The 23,109-nt window shown below is 33.7% G+C and overlaps 1 protein-coding gene across 6 annotated transcripts in view; it reads right to left on the bottom strand.

Annotated features, from left to right (window-relative positions):
• Nucleotides 1-270: 270 nt before the first annotated feature.
• Nucleotides 271-23,109, bottom strand: part of LRFN5 (leucine rich repeat and fibronectin type III domain containing 5) — a 254,699-nt gene continuing 231,860 nt past the window's right edge. For 2 of the 6 annotated variants that reach the window (XM_027111122.1, XM_027111123.1), the window contains 4 exons: nucleotides 14,818-16,222; nucleotides 11,432-12,144; nucleotides 5,542-5,585; nucleotides 271-659 (listed from right to left, as the gene is read on the bottom strand). In XM_027111122.1, coding sequence (XP_026966923.1) covers nucleotides 642-659; nucleotides 5,542-5,585; nucleotides 11,432-12,144; nucleotides 14,818-16,202 — 2,160 coding nt within the window. In that variant the 5' untranslated portion in view covers nucleotides 16,203-16,222 and the 3' untranslated portion in view covers nucleotides 271-641. The remainder of the gene's footprint in view (nucleotides 660-5,541; nucleotides 5,586-11,431; nucleotides 12,145-14,817; nucleotides 16,223-23,109) is intronic. The other 4 variants (XM_027111126.1, XM_027111127.1, XM_027111125.1 and 1 more) reach the window with 3 other exon arrangements.

Below are 23,109 nucleotides of genomic sequence, written 5' to 3'. Positions count from 1 at the left end.
CCACTGGAAGAAGAGATCCCTCATCCCTTTCGGTCTTACACTGAAGCATAAAATTGCCGTAAAGCTGTTTAAATAGTTGTACTGCTCTCCCATAGAAGTGGGTGCACTTCAGTCATGGAAGAACTAGTTCCAATATTATAAAGCAATTTGTGATCCCCTAAGGTTTTTGTACTACATAGATGTAAAATAATATTATTAGCTCCTACAATCATCACTTCACCATTCACACTTGAAGCAACTGAGGTTTCCACAAATCAGGCAATGTGCAAATTCTGTCATAGTAAAACATTTATTTGTTAAAGTGATATAGATTATTCAAGATTCTACAGTCTTAAATCATGGATGGCAATGTAACATGGATTGATACAGAACTCGATGCCAATGTAGGCTTTTTTCTTTCCTTCTTTAAAAGAAAATACTTGTAGGTCAGAAGAAAAAAAGTTTTGGTTTTAAAAGGGGATTAACCACGGTCTGATAGAGCCAGTTCCGCGTGATCAGAGACTTCTGCTTCAGCTCCTGTGGACAATTTCTTCTAGGACACCAGTTCAACAATTAGCCTTTGTGAATTGAAACAGTTTTAAATTTTGTCTGGTAAAAATATCAGTGGCAAGTTTTTTCAGGAGAGAGAGAAGTGGTGCTCTTCAGATTAACTCCGGCCTCTGAAATGAAAGAAAAAGAAAAAGAAAAAAAAGAAGAAAGAAAACACACAGCTAATAAGATCACTGGGCTAGCAATCTAGAAGTAACTGAACTGTAAGCACCCAGGTAGGAGCTTATTGCCACAAAATACTAGATATATTTCTGGATACTATTTAGACATGCACATCAGCACTTAAAATGTTCCCTGGTAATTTCAAATTATTGAATATATTAAAAAAATCTCATTTTAGAAAGGAATCTAAATGTTTTAAGACTAAATAGTTATGCAAGTCAGAGCCAAATTGAGGAATGGCATTTTTCCTTGCTTTGATTTTCACATTTATATTCTCAAATTAAGAGAAAAAAAGTTACTTTATTCATTAATGCATGCTATTCAGGCTTTAACAAATATTCACATTGGCTTTTTAAATATGAACATTTTAGATCAAATTTGTTCATCATATCTAAAACCTATGTGATCTCTACTTTTTTAATATATTCTTTTGGAAGCTTTGTATTATATTAAGGTTTTATAAAGTTTAATTATACATTTACTGATAGTGAAGACAATAAATTCATCTACATTAATTAGTTCTTCACCCACAGAACAAATAAAATAAATGTGAAAACTGACAATAACTCACAAGCAAAGGCATTTCATAGTTAACATGATTTTGAAAGAAAATCATATAAAAAACAATTTAAAAATATTTAAATAACAAACTGTGAAAATGTTTTTTCTCTAACATGGGTTCTCAGTACTCATGACTTTCAAATATGTGTATAAATTCTATACTTCAATAAGATAGAAAATAATTTTTGAGAAATATACAATTGCATAATATGAAATAGAAGTAATTTTTCTCCTTTCCATTCAATAACAACTACATGTTTACAATTTGAGGGTTATAAAATGCATGGAACAAATGAATGATGAAAAATAGCTTCCTAACTTCAAATATTCTATATCAAAGTGTTGATATAGGACATATTTGGATAATTTTGTGTGGTAAGGGTAGGCAAAATACTATAGAGATATTTTACTTAAGAAAATATTTCAAAATAGTTAATCGGAATAAGTGAAGTTATTTTTGAGATAAACGATAATTTTTGAGAATTACTGAACAAAGAATCACTGGATGTTTGAAGATTGTTAATAGACAATAGATGTGTATCTGATTTTTAAAAAATAATTACTTGGAAACTACTGAAATATAGACATCACTAGCATACTTTACCTGGAATATTCATTCTAAGGAAAACATTACAAAAATCACTTTAAACTACAATGGGAAATAGCTAAATTCCTCACTATTGGATTCACAGCACAGCTTATTTTGGTGAAATTGGTTATCAACAAGATTTTTATTTATTTTTGTATATCCAGTAATATGTTCCCTTTGATTAAAAAAAGTGATTGTACTACACCAAATTTCATTTCAGGAAGTAGTAATATAGAAAAGACTAAATATACCTAGAAGAAAAATATTGTGGACAGTATAATTAGTTTGACTTTGGAAATAATAAATCCTTCCAGAATAACAAACTTTCTTTTAATATCAAGTTAATGATTCTATAAGCTGACATGGTTTAAAGAGTTTTTGGTTCAATTTCACATTACATAATAACATTAACAAACTGTGGGATTATGGTTTATAAAAAACTTGTTATTTTGAAGATTAGGAAATAGCAATCAGTTTTGGGAACAATGGTGTGAATTTGTCTGCCCCGAATCTGCCATTATTGAAACGATGACGTAATATGAAGTTGAATAAAAATTTTATATGTAAGATTCAAAATAACACTTTTTACTTATCAATAAACAAGCATAATGATTCCATAAAGATCTAAATGTGGAACACAAAATTACAAGAGCGTCACAAAGAAAAAACAAGATAGACTATAATAACTATGCTAAAATGTTATAAGAACTAAAAATAATGAATTTGGGGTAGGTTCAGGATGTTTTGTCAATGGTCCTCATTTGACAGTGAAAGGGTACCATGCAAAACACTGCACAATCTTATCAATGGTACTACAAATAAAAGGAGAAATTAAAGCTACGCCAACATTAGAGGAAGAAATATATACCCCGACATTGAATGGATCTGGGAAACTGTTATTGCTCTTACTCTGAATGTAATTAAGACCCATGAGAGATTTTTTATCTTTATAGTTAGGATATCTAAAAAGAAGGAAATGATTTCTAAAGGTTATTGCTGACACTAGGGTTCTATATATTTTTTTTCTGATTTTCTGTAATGTTCAAATAAATACGTCAAAAAGTATGCTTTAATTATTATAAAAATAGTTAAATGTTTTCTACAATGTCTATTCTATTACTCATTATTATTTTTATTTACAATGTCTATTCTATTACTCTTATATTTTTTTAAATTTACTTGAAGGTAATATCATAGGTGGAAGAAACCCTACAGAGCCAAATATTTTATATTGGCCATTCTTGTTTGTACAGAAAACATTGGAAACATATCTGAATCATATACACACATTTGTTTTGCTGCTCAGCTTTTAGTTCATACGATTTCCAAACTGTGTTTTCCCATAGTTGTTTTAATATTGCTGTTTATTTCTAATCAACACTAACTCTTTATTCACTTATATATTAATAGTTTGTCTAAAAGAACTACTACTGTCACCTAGGAAACATTTTTTTTAATATATTAAAATGTGTTTTAAGTTTTTTTGCTTATTTTATTGTGTATATACATAAGGAACATTTTGATCTCCATATAAGGCAATGGGCAATGTCCAAATGTTTGGAAAATATATTTTGCCACTGGGTGGAAAAAGACATGTGTGTTACCATCCTACAGGGAATATAAACTTAAACTAAAATTGTATAATCCTCCTTATCCCACTACCACCTCCCCACCAAAAAAATAAGAAGCTGTGAGCACAAGGAACCTCTGACAGCTCTCATTTATCAAATAACAAGAATAGTTGCACTGAAGTCATATGGTGACTTAAATCTGATAACAGAAATGTAGCAAGAAATTGGCTAATGAGTAAATGATGTATTACCACTAAATTTTGTTAACATTCTTCTTTGCCTGTGGATTTATTTTTCTAGCTAATGCTTGTAGAAAGAAAAAAAAAATAGCCAAAGCATGGAGGGAAAGTTGCTATGACATTATGACATAATGTTTCAAAAAAGGAACTCAATAAAGACTCAGCATAAAATTTTAAAAACAGGTGACATATTCTACATATGCACATTCACTATGAAATCTAATACAAACATACATATGTACACATGAATTTAATACATACAGAAACGACAAATCACTGAAAGATTATGCACCAAATTATTAGTATTCGTATCTGGGTGGTGGGTTATGACATATTTACATTTATTTTTTTATTTTAAGCTATATTTTCCAAAGTTCTCTAATACTAATTACTTTGGGACAAAGAAAAATTGCTATTAGAAATCTTATGTACTTATCACATTGGCAAACCTTTTGGTATCTCAAGTAGCACACAAACTCCCAAGGAGATTACTTTTCTCTAAACTTGACTTCTAACACTGTGGTAAAATAAGGAAATAAACACAATAATATGTAACATGCCCCACAAAATATGAATACTTGGAGAATTGCTTTAATTGGTAATTGAAAGATGATCAGATTGATTCTCCTGCTTCCAAATCTTGATAGAACATTTAGAACCATTCTGGATCATGCTTCTGATAGGGGAAGCTTGACTTTCTAATTCCTTTCTAAGGATATTCTCTTTCAGAACATCCAGGTGTCCAAAGTTATATGATAAATTAACGTTTTCAAATCAAAGACAGAGGGAGACAGGGAGGGAAGAAAGGAAGAAGAAAGAAAGGGAGAGAGGGAGAGAAAGAAAGGGAAGGTGGTAGAGAACAAAGGCACCTTCGTGCAGGTCAGTTCAATTCTATTAACACCAAGTACGTGCCCGACTCTGTGCTATTGATTGTTTCTAGTGAGCCATCTGTTTGTTTTTTTGCAACATAAGAATGGGACCCTAAATTCAGTAAAGAAATGATGAAAAACATTTTGTTTGATTTGGGAATAGAATTCTTTAGGGGAAACCCAGAACGATGGTCCAAGTTATTGTTATCTTTTAAATAAGAAATGGTTAAAAAAAAAAAGACCCTTATTTTTACTATCAACAAATAAATCAATGGCTTTTTCTAAGAACCTTTAAAAGCAGAATATTTTTTCTGTGCCAAATCTTAAGCAAATGGCTGATGCATCCAGATGTTTGAACAGATTGCTAAAGTGTCATTCTGCTCTGGAAACACACTTTCTGATCCAATTAAAATGCAGGAATCAAATACTCATTTGAAACTTAAAAAAAAGAAAGAAAGAAAGAAAAGAAAACCAAGAAGAGTAATTGGTTGCTGACAAAAGGAATACCATGAACATTTCATGTGTTGTCTTTTGTTCCATTTTATAGTGGTTTCATTCATTTCATATACATGAAACACTTCCGTTCATCCACTTTCGGTGAGGCCTAATATATTATCTCAGCTTCTATTAGAATGTGGAGCTCAAGGATAGGAGTGAATATATTCTTATCAAGCTACTGTCTTCACGTTGGGAAATATTTGTAAAAATACACATGATATCATGCGTGACTACAAATGTGACTCCAAAGTTACACTAGTATTCCCTTTATTCTTACAATGTGAATCAGAAATATTTGGTTAACCAGAAATATGTCTAAATTTAGGAACTGGAAATTCACTTAACCAAACTGAACTTCACTGTTTACCACTGAGCATTGAGTAAGTTTTAACGGAAAATTTCAACAAGTTACATAAACTAGCAAAACAAAAATTAAAAATTCATTTATAAAAGATTATACCCACTTAAGTGCCGAAGCATGTGACAGGTAACAAGAATCTCACCTGTGTCTCCTGGACAGTCTGGTCAACATTAGTCGGCAAAGCATCTGGGAATAAAATTTTCAGTGTCATGAACAATTCATTTTTTATGAAACAGACCTTAAAATACTTCTCACTGAAACCTTGATAAGATTCATCTTAACAAAGAGTTATCTGCACAGTTTTTTGGATAACAACTTACCAGTTATTCGGTTAATTGCATTGATTTTATAATACTTCATAGTTCTCTATGGCTATTTCCCAATACATAATATTCTAAATGTAGAATTTTAAAAAATATTGTTCTAGTTACTAAAATGAGTAGTTATCAATATGGAATGCACGTTTCCTGCAAGAGTTCCATAAGAGAATCAGGCTTCTATTCATTTTCCTTACTCAAAGTTAACATTTCGACCACAGAGTTGCATATGATTAATATGGAAAGATACATCAAGGAAAAACAATCCAAAGCAGGAAATGTAGTTTTACCATATTCACCACGCAAAGTATAAAATAATAATTTACAGTATAAACCATTATTCAATAACCCCCAAGATAATAATAGCATGTTTTGCTGAATACCAGTTTATCCCTATATAAAACAGTAATGTTCTAAATGCAAACAATCTGCCTTCAAATGTTCATATGTATATTCCAATTGGCTATAAATGTTTAATATCATTAAATAGCCCTGTACAGTACACATTCTGTTTCCTCCCAAATGTCCCATTTTAAAGCAAATACTCTAGTCATTAAGAAGGGACACAATTATAAGAAAAAATTAGGTGTCTCAGGAAAATGTCATTCTAAGGGTTCACAGGTGAGTGTGATGAGAACAGTACAAAATACTTTTTGATAAAACCTCCAGCATAAATATTCATATAAATTTACAATGACCTCTGGAGATTAGGTTTTACATGAAAGCAATAACAAGACATGTTCACATTATACAGAAAAAAAATAATTAGGCCATTACATTATGGTAGAGCCCACATAGTATATTCCATAAGTCCCTTCACGTTGATGGTAACTTTAGATCCTAAATTTTGACTTTGAAATAGCTGAAAAAATCAGAAGACAGTGGTACACTGATTATTGTTATATTGAATATTTATGACATTTGATGAAATTGCAGATGCATTAATATTACCTTAAAGAGGTAATTTCATACTTTAATATACTCCCAGTTACAAACTGTTACTTTCTATGTCCCCCTTCAGATAACACCACGATTAGGATGACTCGATCTCAGTAATACGTTTACCATTCTTTATTCTGTACTGCTAAAAGGATGGTTTCTGTTGCAAAAAACGAACAAACAAACAACCTATCCCAAACCTGACAAAACTAATTGTATTTGTAATCCCAGCATGTATTTATCTAGCATGGGAGGGAAAGGACCGAGTAATCTGAAAGACAGAGCTCTGAAACAATTATATTTAAAATTCCAGTCATTAATTTTGGTTATTTTCTCTTTCCTCTATGAAATTTTAAAAGTGAGATTTTTTATCCATAAATTTACCTCAACTAACACTGAACTCACAAACACTATAAGGTAAATTGTCATTATGATTATTATGATTATTAGTGTTTTATTACCAATGGAGGAAGATAAGAAAAATCCTATTCCCATCCAATCCACCTCTGGGCTGAAGTCCTTTCCCCAAAACACATTACACACACTCACACACAGAAGCTTCCACATATGCTGTTGAAGTGGAAAGATTGGACTCTTCCTGAGACTCAAGGGAAGGCTGAGCAAGGGAAAGGGGGTACATAGTCTTCATTCTGTCTAAAATAAATGAACACTGCTTGCTTATCATTATAAAATGTATTTGGAATTCTGCCACACCGAGAAGAAAATGGGCTCGTATCTGCAGTCTTCTTTGGAAGAAACACCCCATTTACTTTCACAATTCTGGTACAAGAAGATGCTTTATGTTTTTGAAATTTTTTAAACTACTGGTATTTTAATGATTGTTTTTAACTTTATTATTATGAATAAACAGAGGGGGAAATACTAAAATTTAGGAAGTAAAAGGCTATTGATGTGAACTTTGTGATAATTGTTTTATTAATTTTTTAGTTTTATAAATGAATATTAATTTCCTTACAGTAATATAAGCAAATAAAATAGTTAAAATTTAGTTTGGAAGTACTTTTTGAGTGCTTTAAGGCAAAGCAGAAAATACTTCATGAAATAAAGAAGATTCCTGTAGACAATGGAAGACATATAATTTTAAAAAATTCTTTAAATTCTTGTGGAGAAAGTATGTATCATTCAGGTAGTAAACTTGTTATGTCTATAGGTGGCTTACAATAGCTCAAAAACATATATTCTAAAACTTTTTTAGTGAACTATATCTGCAAAGTAGCTAAAATCAACTGTCTAAAAGCATAGAAAAGCTTACTGTGACCTCAACTTAACTAATACATTTAATGGTTAGAAAAAAAATGTAGAAAATGTGTTGTTCTCAGCAAAGGTGTTATTGTATCTAATTTAAATGATTGTATTTAATGTACCTCTGTGCTAATCTATTTGTAAACTAAAAATAAATAATATTCATCAAACCAAACTTCATTACTTCTTAGGATTTTGAGCCTACTTCAGATGCTTCACTATTCCTTTATGGAACTTATCTATTATATATACTTTTCTTTAAAAAGACCTACTTTAATAATAGTTTGACATTTTCAAATTGGGGGACAATTATCCAAAACAAAAAGTAACACAGAAATACATATAATTTTAAAAAAAGTTTGGAGTAAATATCTGTAAATATATTATTTGTCAGTTTGTTAGTGAACAAACTGAAACCATAGTGTAAAATGACTAAAAATTAAAGAAGAATAATTAAGAACAAGGAAGCAAAAACAACATATACAACCTATACACAGTCAGCAACAACAAACAGCAAAACCATATGCTTTGAATCACATATATGTAGTTGGTTAAATAAGGAATGTAAGAAATGACAGAAAGAAAAACAACAAGAGGGACAGAATTTCTTGCTTATAGTAATATAATATCTGGATCACAAATCTCCATTGTGCTAATTAATCAAAATTCTTAATATTGAGCTTTCTTCCCTGGCTCCATTCACTTATTTATTCATCTATCCATTTGCTCATTCATTCATCTGAGTAACTACTGCATTTTGGATATTATACCAGGCACCTTTATTCACCCCCAACCTTCCCATAGATTTATCTTTCAGCCACTTCACACTGAAACTGCCCTGAGCAAAACATTTTTCATATACTTATCAACAACACCAAATAACATCTGACCCTCTTGATAGGCCAAGTTTTGTTCACATATTTTGTTCAAATATAAACTTTTTGAAAGATAGGAACACAGGCCTTCTTAACACCTGTAGAACAAGTGTTCAAGCATTTGGTTAATTCACCCTAAAAAGAGTCTTGTAAAAGCAATAACAATTTAAATGGTTTAAATGGCTTTAGTCAAACAGAATAAAATTTCACATGATTAGATATTATGAGTTCTAAATGTTTATGAGAAATAAAATATATTTAATTAAAGTTTCATTAGAAGCATAAGCAGGAAATTGATTTTAAAAAATCCAGGCAACTGGAAAATAGAACATAAGTTAATCAGTAGCTTGGAGTAGACACACTAAGCTGCTGCCTGTTCTGTGTGATTTCAGCGCCCCCTTGACCACAATGTTCATTGTGCCAGAGATTCCTTGTTTGGGGATTCATTTCTTTAAGTCTTGAAATCTTTTATATATTCAGGATATTTTAATACTATGCAGGTAAAAACTAGGAAGGTGAAAAATAATATGCCTTTGTCAATCAGCACTTCATGAAGAATTAAGTAACTGGTGTTAATTAAAAATGTTTAGTTGGGATTAGAGCATTATTACAGACATAGTGTTGAAAATACACTTCACTTTGAGCAATGCTTTGATTTTACAAAATAATACCACACATGTGATCTCATTTATTCTTTACAAGAACTATATACCAGGAAGGCTGATTATATTTTAGAAATGTGAAAGACAAACTTCAGAAAAAGAAGCAGGGCAGGGAAGACATTTAGGAAACACCTAAGGTAATGAAAGCCCATTAGACAAATTTTTTCATGAGTTGCTCAGAAAGTAATCTCTAACTGCTTTAATCTAATCCACTTTTGAATGTTATTACGATAAATCATGTATAATATGTGCCTTGGTCAAGTTGAAATTAACTGAAAATTTTATAAATGCTTCCAACAAGAGGAAATTAAACCAATAACGGACATTCTTCACCTGTGTTTTAAATGGTATTTCAAGTAATCTGAAAGAGTTACTAAACTTTTACTATGTGTTTAACTTACTCCCAGAGAGTAATTTACATAAAGTCCGTATCTTATTATATTATGGCTAAAGTTTTTTGTGCAACGTTCCCACATGAACCTTATTCTCAAAAAAAACCCCCAAAAACAAAACAATAACAAAAAACCCCCAAAGTCCTGTTTACTGATCTTTAATTAAACACCATTAAGTTACCATATAATATTGTAAAAAATTTCAGCAAGTAGATAGAACATTTCTCTATAGACCTTGATTTCAGTGACTGTCCAAGAATGTCATATTATCAAGGAGCAATATTACTGTGTGACTAAATTAAAAATCCTTTTTTAAATGACATATTCCCACTAAGCTGTATAATTTCTAATTAAATTTCATCACAAGTTTTGGTTCAAATAATAAATACATTCACTCAGAGAGAAACATTCAAATTCAGAATTACAGAGCAGAAGGCAAAAACGAAACTACTATCTGGTTAATGAGCAATGACTTTATATTGCTTATAAATGTAATAAGAACTCTATTAGAAGATTTTTATTTAACTTGGTGATAAAAATAAATATTCCTTTGATAAAGGCAGTTTTGTATTTTTGTTTCCCTATTTAACTTGCATTAAGAAAAATATAAAGCTCATTTGGTCACCAAATGTGTACTGAATGAATGAAAACACCTTCATAAGCCCACGCAGATGCATATGACTTAAAACTGGCCTGTGACTTAAAACTGAATTGGCATTTTTTGCCAAATGAAAAATCAATTGCATTTTCTTCTGCTTCCCACTGAAAAAGCTGTGTCATAGACGAGAAATATCTTAGACCCATTAAGGCACCTGAACCAAGAATGTTGATTAGAAGGGTACTTATTTTAACACTGTCTGGGTATACTTGACTATTTTATTTTAAACAACATGACAACACAGAGCTGTTCTCTAAAATATTTGCCTAAAAACAAACACCACTGTCATTGAAAGAAAATATACAATCTACTCATTGAAAACTACCAATCATCCATAGGTGGTACTTTGTAAGACTGGAGGAAATATCATTATTTATGCAAGACTTTTTTTTTCATACGACAACTTTTATTTTGTGGTCTGCTATTGCAGAACCTGGTAGCTGGTCCTAGAATGGGGAAGGCACTGCTGTCATGCTTTTTCCCTAAACAATTTTATATATATGACCTTCATATATACATGGATATATATGAAGTTACTTCATATATATCCATGTATATATGAAGTAACTATACCCTAGAGGGTTTATATGCCATGGCTCTGTTAGCCATGAATCAGAGAGATAAGACTGGGATTTCAAATTCCAATTTCCTATGTGAGTTCTCAAAATAATTTTTTCATTAAAAAGAAATAATAGGTTACACAGTGCTTTCCAATATCCACTCAGAATTTGAAAGAGTTGCTTTTCCACTATGCCCATCAGAACTGTTGGACTGAATTAACATCGCATTCATAGACATGCTTCTTTTAGAAAACAGTCCGCATGTGTTCGGTGAGTTAATATAATAATAGCATTCCTTTAATTCTCCATTCAGGGAGTACCTGTGCCTTGCTCTGGATCTCTCAGCAGGCAAAGTGAGAAACTTACTTGGCTTTGAATGTGCTCTTTTAGATGTGGGTCCCTCTGTGCCAGAATCAGGAGGTCGACTAGCTAACTGCAAGACAGTTGAGTTGTTCCTGTTAGTGTTTTGGGACTCAACATTTGTGACAGCTTCACTCTGTGGTTCGGTACTTGGCTTCGTGCCAGTCTTTCTTTTCTGCTTTTGGGACAGAGAAGTACTTGAAGTCCAGGTAGGAGGCAAAGCAGAGGTAGTGGTAGAGGAGTCCTGACTTGAACAAGTTTCTGAACATTGTATCACATTGTCATTGGCAACTTTAAAACACTGGGCATTCTCTTCGTGTCCCACAGCTTGTTTGGACATGGACTGGGGCAGCGTCACACTGCAGCCTTGTATTTGAGCCCCATTAGTTTGAGAGCAGACGTTGCTGACCTTGGTGACCTTGTGTTGCCCATTATTGTTACAAACCTTATACCGGATCATTAGAATGATGATGAAAACCAGCACAGAGGCTACGATGATTCCACCAATAATAATAATCATGGTGCCTCCCAAAAACTGGGACTGCATGAAATGGCACCGCACATAATCGTCTTCCGTAGTAAACTGGATGCAACCCACGACTCTTGTGGCAGTGAGGGAAGTAATGCCATCATCATATATTGCCAAGACACACAAGTCATACATAGTTCCAGCAGCCAGGTTATTGACAAGAAAAGTTTTGCTCGTAGGAGGTATCATTCTGAGGGACAATGGAATTTGTGTTAATATTAAAAACAAAACAAAACAGATACACACACAGTCATTATGACTTTAGTTCTGTTTCATTTTAGTACTCATTAAGATAATCACATTTATAACATATGAAATATGAGAAAATGATCTAATCTTATATTTACCCAGTTAAAATGGCTAAAAGTAATTGTTGGATTCTGCATCATATTAACGGTGCCTGCACTATGTCTTGACAAGCTTACTAATTACATTGCTTGGCAAAGCAGAATTCCTAATAAAAGCCACTGCTAAAAAATCATTTATGACAAATTACTTTTGAAAGGTGTGACTGTGACATTATCTGACTACTAAACAAATCCATTTAGCACTTACAACACCTCTGTGACTAAAAGCCAATTTGAAGGAAGGGAAAACACTGACAATCACATTAGAAACCAGAATGGAAATGAAATTCAGAGTATTTCTTTTTCAAATCAGTTATAAGCTACTATGGAATGGTACCCATTAAATCTATCTTTAATAACTAAGATAATTACTAAGATTAAAGTACTTTATTTACAGATCTCAACCCTCTCTTATGTCTTCAACACTTGGTTCCCAGTATGCTTTTATCTATAAACGAGGTTGATGCGTAATATTATCCTAGAATCATGAGCAGGGCAAAGCTGTTGACCAGAGCATAAATCCCTTATCCTCCCCATTGTGGGCCGATGAAATTACTTTCACAACATAGTTTGTAAAGTTTGATAAGAGTTTAAGACACCTCTGAATCCACTGTATCACTAAAGTCTTCTGTGGCTCCTATTCTCCACTACCTTTTTCTACTCAGTAGCTACCATATATGACTAAGATTTAATTTGGAAAATAGGCTTGAAACTCTCTTTTTTCTCTGAAAGAGTTTTAGAAATTTCAAGACTTGGCAATGCTAATCTATTATATAACCTAAATAATGTGTTCTAAATGTACCAAGAAACTTTTAGGCTAGAGTATGTATTGTGGTTGAGATCACTACCATTTAGTGAGTGCATAAGAAATGCCAGGCATTACTTAGCACTTTATATGCATTATGATTTCATTTTTACAATGACTTACGAGGTAGGCATTATCACCATTTTACACATGACAAACATTAAGGTCAGGAATTCAAGCAATTTCCTCAGGGTCATAAGAGAATTTACTTGTCATGGAAGGATTAAAATCTTGGAATTTGGAAAATAGAAACTGACCTATTTTACAGAGCTAACGTTTAAAGTATATAGAATGTCTAGTAGCTACAGGAAAGTAAGGGATAGGGGTAGATGCTCATCTTTGACAACGGGTTAAATAATCCATAGCCTAAGTGAAAAGCTGAGTATGACAACAGCAAACTACTATATGCTAATATACACGCATCGCAGTCTACATCCCCATACATTTAGTGATGAGAGGAATATTAGAAACCATTTACTCTAATCTCTTCCTTTTAAAGATGAGAAAATTAAAACTCAGCCAAGTAGAACCTTGCCCAGCATTGGTCACATGGTTAGCTAGGTCAGTTTTGTTTTTTCCTACCAGCCCAAGCTTATTTTTAAAAAAAATTTCTCTCATTTCCATACATGAGCAAAAATCAAATTATCTTCAAGAATTCATCTGGATATATAAAATCTGATTTTACCTTATTTCAGAAAAGCTGAAAGGCAAAATATATATATTTGTATATATATATATATATATATATATATATATACACGTATACACATGTATATTTCAAAGCCATGATTTTACATCATTTCCTAGGAGTAACAATAGTCTATCATGAGTAAAATTATATGGAGAGGTAAAAATGTATATTTCCAACTGAAAATTGGACAAGATGTGACTATAAATCAATGAGGCTGAACTTTAGAAAAACATACCAGAAATTCTTTAGTCAGATGCAAATTCTCCACAAATATCCTTACCCAGAGATTACATATTTAACTCCACTGATACTTTCACTGCTCAAAATACTTATAAACTTTCTCTTTGGAACTGTCTTAAGAACCAGTGTATATGAGACAACACACACACACATAACTCAATCACTCAAAAAATCAGTCTCATTATTTTATAGTTACATCCTATTTTTGACCAAAAATGGCAATACCCATCTTGATCACCCACCTTATTCACAAGACTTGGCTCCAAATGGCTTTTGCTTGTTTCCAAAATTCAAATTCACCCTCAAAAGACGAAGATTTGCCACCACTGAGGATATTCAAAATAGTATGACGAAGGTTCTAAAGATAATTCCAAAAATGCTTTGAGCAATGGCAGCATTATTGGGATAATAGTATAGCCTCCCAATGTGACTTCCTTGAAGGAAAGAACACTCATGTGGATGTGTAAGTTCTGGTATGTTTTTGAATTTTTAAGATAAATCAATCTTGTTCTCTGATAGTCACATCTCTTAGATGAGGGGGAAAAAGTAAGTAAGCATAATATTAAATATAAATTTGAACTCTCTGAAAATAACAGCATTCAAAATATTTCTCCACATGTATTCACCTTTCACAAGCCTTACATTATATACTTTAAAAAAAGTGGAGTACTTTAATTACAACACAGAGTAGCACTGCTGATTGAAAAAAATCAGTAGTAGATTATCAAGTCCTACACTAAGATGCACAGCAAGTACAAAAATTTGCTTAATTTTTCTTACCTGTAAACAAGGGTGTCATCATAAGTACCATTGTACTGGATTTGAAACATACGTATTCCCGGGATATTTCTTTGAAAATTAAATTTAAGCAGTGCCGTAGATGATGTTGCTTCTGCCACCACAATTTTATCTTGACTGATTTTAGTATCACCATTACTAGTGCTTGCATTAGAACCTGACTTAGTAGAAGTTGAGATATCTGAAGAACCAGGATCAGGCTCATGGATATGGTTCGTACTGTTTAGTAAGTGAGGGAGCTTAATTATGTGAAGATCCACCATTTGTGTTGCTTCCCCAGCAGGATTGGAAGCAATGCAGGTAAAAGCTCCTGTATCCTTAATAGTTGTTATAAGAATGTCAAGTGTTCCATTATCATACACCAGAGATCTTGTTGCATTTGAAATAAGCTTCCCTTCAGGAGAAATCCAGTGAATTGCAGGTTCGGGGTCTCCCCTGGCTTTGCACCTCAGGGTTGCCCTCTGACCCTCCAGGACTCTCATCTCATGTGTATGACGAGTAATGAGAGGAGGCTCACACAAAAACTCTTCCTCAGGAATTGACCAAAAATAGCGGCCAGTTAAAAGTGTTGGGGAAGCACAGGTCTCCAGGTCATCTTCTCTGGACAGACGCCTCAACCACAGCAATTCACAGTTGCAGTGCAAAGGGTTTCCACCAAAACTTAATGCAAAAGTAGATGGGCTTATGATTCCTGAGGTTGCTAGGACCTGAGCTCGCTGAAAGAGAGGGTCAGGTGGTAGCTTCTGTAATTTATTTGATGTTACATCTAGCCGAGTCATCTTGTGCAAGTGGGAGAAAGTCCCCTTAGGAATGTTATCAATCATATTGTGATCCAAACTGAGGGTGTGCAAGCTAACCATCTTCTCAACAGCATCCCATGGTATTGTTTCTAAATTATTATAGGACAGATCCAGCTCCTCGAGGGCAAAGACATCATCAAATGCTGTAGAAGAAATTAAAGTCAGCTGATTGTTGTTCAGTATCAAATGATGGAGATTGGAAAGCCCACTGAACATATCATTTGTAATTTTAGTCAATCTGTTGCTATTCAAATGCAATGCCCTCAGATTCCGTAAGTCAGCAAAAGCATGAGGTGTAATAAAACTTATTGTATTCCTGGATAGAGTCAGGTCCACCAAGCTGGTCATATTGGCAAAATCTTTCCTTTTAATATTTGTAACAAAATTGTCTGCCAAACGCAGTTCCACAGTTCTTCTGTCAATGTTTGGTGGCACAAACAAAAGCCCTTTCTTGGCACAAAGGGTTGCAAGATTAGGAGACAAAATCTGACAGACACAACGCTTTGGACAGATCTGAGCTTTCACTGCTATGCCAATGAAAAACAGATAAAAAAGAAATTTTTCCATTGTAGATCAGTTTTAAGAGCCTGTAAGAGAAGACACAAAATATAGTGTTAGCATCTAGTCATTTGAGTGAAGTTCATATTCCTACTAAAATAATCTTTTTTATGCAAATTAGAATATAGAAACAATTTATTCACTTGCTTATTTAACCAAATATAAAATATTAACTCTGTATTGTCTGTGTAGTAGACCCTAGGATAAAAAAAATATACCATTCATGACCTCATGAGATTTAAAATCAACTGGTGAAAACAAAGAAGTCAACAGATTATTATAATTCTGTCAATTAAGTGCTATTTTTGAAATATGTCCAGGGCACTCCCTGGGTTCACAAAAAAGAGACATTCAGCCCAGACTGGAGGGTGGGAGCTCAGGAAAATTTCCACTAAACCTCCAAAAGACATCTTGTAAATTCAAAAGCTTAGACATATTTAGAGATTTGCAAGTATTTCAATTTACTAGTCTGAGCATAAACAAAAAGAGACAATATTTGTATTTGTTAACCTTGTGGCAAGATACTTGAAAGTAATTAATTGTTAATTAAATTTTATTCATCTTTACGAACTATCTTGAAAATAGTACAACCTCCACATCCTAGCTGCAAATACAGGATCCTGTTCTCAAATATAAAAAAGGCTGAAAATTTACCACAAATGCTCTGAGCTCCTTAACTATTAGAATGTTTCATGTGATATAATGTGGATTTTTGAAGATAATTTATGGAAAGCAGTCATCAAAATACTTGACAGTGAGTCCAAGATGTCATATTCCATTTTCCTTTTCTGAAAAAAACTTAGTGCACTTGTATTTATTCAAATTTATTTTTAAAAAACTTGACAGTTTCATTTCTATCTTGATCTTAAGTATTTGCTCTTGAAAATAATCATCAAAAATAACAATACTGGGCTTCCCTGGTGGCGCAGTGGTTGAGAGTCCGCCTGCCGATACAGGGGACACAGGTTTGCGCCCTGGTCCGGGAGGATCCCACATGCCGCGGGGCGGCTGGGCCCGTTGAGCCATGGCCGCTGAGCTTGTGCGTCTGGAGCCTGTGCTCCACAACGGGAGAGGCCCCAACGGTGAGAGGCCCGCGTACAGAAAAATAAATAAATAAATAACAATACTAACGCATACATGATTAAAATTCTCAAAAAGTACGTGTAATTTTAAACACCAAAAGGGAAAACAGCTGCAGAAAATCACTTAAATGTTTAATTGATGAAAATATGAAATACATAATTATTCTAGAAATGATGCACCTAGTTTTCTAAATAAAACCTATTCCTATAGGTTTGATTTATTTTATGCCTATTTTATGTCATATTAAATGTGGTTGTAATGAATATGAACTGTCATTCTCAGCAAATGAAATAGTCTTACTCTTCTGCTCATGACAGAATAACTAGTACTTAGCCTTTCAGTAATAAGCAAAATTTAAAAAAACAAACAAAAAAAAGAAACTGTACAAAAATATGTAAAATGTCGTTTCAGACATTGGAGAAAAGGAAGCAGAGAACTGTGTTCCTTGAAAAAGTGAATTAAAAAAAATGAACCCTATCATTGATCCCTAGAGACACTTTCCAAACCACATCACAAGGAGGGAAAACAAGGCAAAGCATGAAGAGTCTTATTCAATTGAAGAGAACTGAGATCGGAGTGCAGAGTCTCAGGTGGCTTGACTTTATGGGGCAAAGTACCAGAAATGAGAGAGTTATCAAAAGAACACCAGTAATCTCTGTACATAGAGACAGAACAATAGATACTAACTATACTGAAACACTGATGGGGAAAAAAGTGAACAAAAACTCAGTGACTTGTGGAAAAATATTAAAAAGTCAAACATACATATAATTGGAGTATTAGAAGAAAGCTGTAATGTAGAAATATATCTGAAGAAATAAAGGCAACTTCTTTTTTTCAAATTTGTGATAAAAAACAACCCGAAAAATCCAAGCTGAAAACAAGAAAAACCCACAAAGACACAACACAATCAAATTGCAGATAACCAAAGAAAGAGGAAAAACAATCTTAAGAGCAGTCCCTAAAATAGGACACATTACAAAAAGATATGGTGAACAAAATAAAAATAAAAATAATGTCTGACTCCTCACTGATTTCTCTTTGGGAATAAAGCAAGATGGAAGACAATGAGAAATCTCTTTAAAGAGCTTCCAGAAAAAGAAAGGCCTGCCAAACTGGGTGGGGGTTTATATATTCATAAATTATGAAAGTAAAATAAAAACGTTTTGAGAGAAACAAACTGAAATTTTCATTACCAGAAGAACTTGAATCTTTATAGATGCATAAAAAGCAACAGAAATGGTCTATCTGTGGGTAGGTATAAAATATTTCATTGTGTTTTAATATGTTTATAAATAGTACTCTGGTGTGGATATAAACAGTTACAAAAAACATTCACACCCTAACAATTAAATATGCTGGATAAGCTACAAATTATATATTGTTTAAAATAACAACATCATAATGCTGAAAATACAAATAAACTTAATGGAACTATAGTCCACATAATGACAGTCCTTGATGAAAGGGAGGATATACAGAGGTGTCCCCCTTCTTCCCCCATCAACAGAAAAGTAAATAGAAGAACCCACCTGGCATAAATTGGGGTGAGGAGAAACCAGCCTAACTTTTAACAAACTTTTTAAAAAATATCTTATTGTTTTAGAGCAGTATTAGGTTTACAACAAAATTGAGAGGAAGGTACAGAGATTTCCCATATACCAACTGCTCCCACACATGCAGAGCCTCCTCTATCATCTACATCCCTTACCAAAGTGGTACATTTGTTACAGCAGATGAATCTACTTCGGCGCATCATAATCACCTAACGTTCATAGTTTACATTAGGGTTCACTCTTGGTATTATACATTATATATGTCATTATATATGTCAATATATAATGACATATATTCACCATTTTGGAATCATACAGAGTATTTTCACTGCCCTAAAAATCCTCTGTGCTCTGCCTATTCATCTCTCCTCAGCCCTTCCCTGGCAATCACTGATCTTTTTACTGTCTCCATAGTTCTGTTTTTTCAAGAATGTCATAGAGCTGGAATCATACAGTATGTAGCTTTTTCAGATTGACTTCTTCCGTTTAATATGTTTTTAAGGTTCCTCCATGTCTTTTCAAGGCTTTGCAGCTCATTTCTTTTTAGCACAGAATAATGTTCCATTGTCTGGATATACCACAGTTTATCTACTCACCTACTGAAGGACATCTTTGTTGTTCCTAAGTTTTGGCAATTATGAAAAAAGCTGCAATACACATCCAGGCTTTTGTAGGCTTTTTATAGGCTTTTGTGTGGACATGTATTTTTTACTCCTTTGGGTAAATACCAAGGAATGCAATTGCTGGATTGTATGGTAAAACATGTTTAGTTTTCTAAAAAACCATCAGAGTGGCTGCACCAGGAATGTGTGAGAGTTCCTGTTGTACCACTTCTTCAGCACTTGGTGTCAGTGTTACAGATTTTGGTCATTCTAATAGATGTGTAGTAGCATTTCATTGTTTTAATTTGCATTTCCCTGGCGACATATGATGTGGGATATCTCTTCACATTTTATTTGCCATCTGTATATCTTTTTTTGGTGAGGTGTCTGTGAAGGTCTTTGACCCATTTTTAATCATTTATTAAATTACTGAGTTTTAAGAGTTCTTTGTATATTTTGGATAACAATCCTTTATCAGATTTGTCTTTTGCAAATCTGTTGTATGTAAAAAAGCACCACCACACCTGAAGTCATCTAGGTTTTCTCTTATGTCATCTTCTAGGAATTTTACAGTATTGTATTATTGTGATTCAGTTCAACACAGTTTCAAATGCTTTGAGAGCATGGTTGGGAGTTTCCTATTCAGTAAGACATGGATCTTAGCACTAGAGTGGTTTTGGAGCTTTATAACTGTTTCCAGCTTTTTTCTGGTTGCCAAGGAGAACTCCTTGATCTTTAATTTCACCTCTGGATTTCTTTGCTTTGCACTGTAACTGAGCTATCCTACAAGCTTTTCTCATCTCTTCAGTGCCATGCCAGGCATTCTGTGTTTGAAAGTCAGAAATACTTCTATGGGAGGAAAGTGACTGAACTATCCTTTCTCTCTCTTCCCTCCCCTTCTCCCTCACCCTCTCCTCTCTCTCATAGCTAAAACCCCTGAGTGACTTTTCCTTTCTGTTCTTTTGCTTCTTATTCATTCTTCCAAACTTGAAAGTCTACATTGCCTGGAGGATTCATTTCAATTTTCCTTTCCTTCCTTAATTCTTCCTCATTTTTTTCCTTATCTGAAAATGCAAAGTACCTAGGAAATTGTCTCATAAAAATAGAGGGCAGAATGGTGGTTACCAGGGGCTGAGGGGAGGAGGAAGTGGGGAGATGTTGTTTGAGGGTACAAACCTGCAACTAGTAGATAAATAAGTCCTGGAGATCTAATGCACAATGTAGTGATTACAGACAACCATACTGTACTATAAACAACAAAGTTGCTAAGAGACTAGATCTTAATTATTCCCATTGCAAAAAAGAAATGAGAAGTACGTGACACGATAGGAGTGTTAGCTAATGCTACAGTGGCAATCATATTGCAATATCTAAATGTATCAAGTCAACACATTTTTACACTTTAAACTTACAGTGTTATATGACAATTATATCTCAATTAAAAAATATTTTGGGGCTTCCCTGGTGGCGCAGTAGTTGGGAGTCCGCCTGCCGATGCAGGGCACATGGGTTCGTGCCCCGATCCGGGAGGATCCCACATGCCGCGGAGCGGCTGGGCCCGTGAGCCATGGCCGCTGAGCCTGCGCGTCTGGAGCCTGTGCTCCGCAACGGGAGAGGCCACAACACTGAGAGGCCCGCGTACCGCAAAAAAAAAAAATTTTGAAGTCCTAGCCTCAAATACTCGTGAATGTGAGCCTATTTGTTAGGTTTTTTGCAGATTATCAAGTTAAAGTGAGGTGATTCATGTAGACCCTAACTCAATATGATTGTGTCCTTATAAACAGAGAAAATTTGGACATAAAGACAGTCATGCACAGAAGGAAGACAATGTGAAGCACAGTAAGAACATCATCTACAATCCAAACAACTCTGAAGGCTGCTAGAATCTAAGAGAAAGGAATAGAACAGATTTTCCCTCACAGCCTTTAAAAGGAACCAAGCATGACAGACACCTTGATTTCAGACTTCTAGCTTCCACAATTGTGGGACAGTAAATTTCTGTTAAAGTTTGTGGTACTTTGTTATGGCAGCCCTAGCAAACTAATACAACACTCAAAACCATTTCCTGTAACAGAAGAATTTTGGATATAAAACAATACATATTGTAAACTTCCAAGTACACCTGACCCTTGAAACAACACAGGGGTTAAGGGCACCGACCCTTTGCATAGTCAAAAATTTGTGTATAACTTATACTTGGCCTTCTGTATCTGCAGTTCCTCTACATCTGTGGTTCTGCATCCTCGGATTCAACCAACTGTGAACCGTGTAGTACTGTAGTAAGTATTTACTGGAAAAAAAACTGTATATAAGTGGACCCGCACAGTTCAAACACTTGTTGTTCAAGGGTCAACTGTATACATGTATTTAGAACAAGCAAAGCTAATGCATAGTGATAGAAATCAAATCTACTGATTGTGGTTGCCTGGTTGGAGGATGGTAGATTGACTGGGGAAGAGTACAAAAAGATTGGGGGGGCGGGTCATGGAAATATTCTATATCTTATTTGTAATAGTAGTATACATTCATCAGAATTCATTGGCTATACACTTGAAATTCGTGCATTTTATTTATGGCAAGGTTTCCACAACAGAGTTGGTTAAACTTAAAAGAGGAAATATGGGTTTTTCTATAATATATCCAAACATTGGTTTCAAAGGAAGAAGAATTTATAAAATGACAGGTTATTGGTAGTTAATCAGAACTTAGTCATAAATATTTTAGAAATACATATTTTCTTAGCTCTGTCATATATCTTCAAAGATATGTTTCCGTTCCAAGCCAAATTATGCACCCTATTTCATAATCTGATTTACTCCCTCAGGTAACATACACACTGCCTGATGTAATATCATCTCCCTGCTGATAAGGTGATTTACTAAGTAGCAATAAGTTTAGAATAAAATGTGCACCACTTTCTTAACTCTGTGTTTATTTTTTAAGTGAGACCTGTAAGTAATAACAGAATCATATGAATTGTGATCCATGAGCATTCCCATGTCATCTTAGGACAAGGTGGAAATTTCAAAGTTTGTAAAAAATAGGAGATAGGAATCACATAAAGAAGCAGAGTTTCACTTCCTACAAGTTCAAAAACTAATTCTTGACATATTTTTTAAATTAATATAATACCACTTGAAGAAAATGAATGTGACTGGAAGAGTGGAGTAGTTGTCAGTTTTGCTGGAATTCATAATTTAAACATTTATAAAGACCATTGGATGGACCTAGAGACTGTCATACAGATTGAAGTAAGTCAGAAAGAGAAAAACAAATATCGTATATTAATGCATATATGTGGAATCTAGAAAAATGGTACAGATGAACCAGTTTGCAAGGCAGAAATAGAGACACAGATGTAGAGAACTAACATATGGACACCAAGGGGGGAAAGGGGGGGATGGGATGATTGGGAGATTGGGATTGACATATATACATTAATATGTATAAAATAGATAACTAATAAGAACCTGCTGTATAAAAAATTAAATTAAATTAAATTAAAAAAAAAACAACTCCTCACACCCCCATCCAGGTTGGGACACATAATTTTGAGGACATTAGCGGGTTGTGGCCCCTTTGCCTGGCAAAGCAATAAAGCTGTTCTCTTCTACTTCACCCGAAACTCTGTCTCTGAGATTTAATTTGGTGTCGGGGTACAGAGGCTGGATTCAG

Source organism: Aethalodelphis obliquidens, unplaced genomic scaffold, assembly GCF_003676395.1.
Source record: "Aethalodelphis obliquidens isolate GAN/ISIS:26980383/991018 unplaced genomic scaffold, ASM367639v1 scaffold10, whole genome shotgun sequence".
Taxonomy (NCBI): Eukaryota; Metazoa; Chordata; class Mammalia; order Artiodactyla; family Delphinidae; genus Aethalodelphis; species Aethalodelphis obliquidens.
The sequence above is the reverse complement of the archived record's forward strand: the minus strand, read 5'-3'. Positions and strand labels throughout refer to the sequence as shown.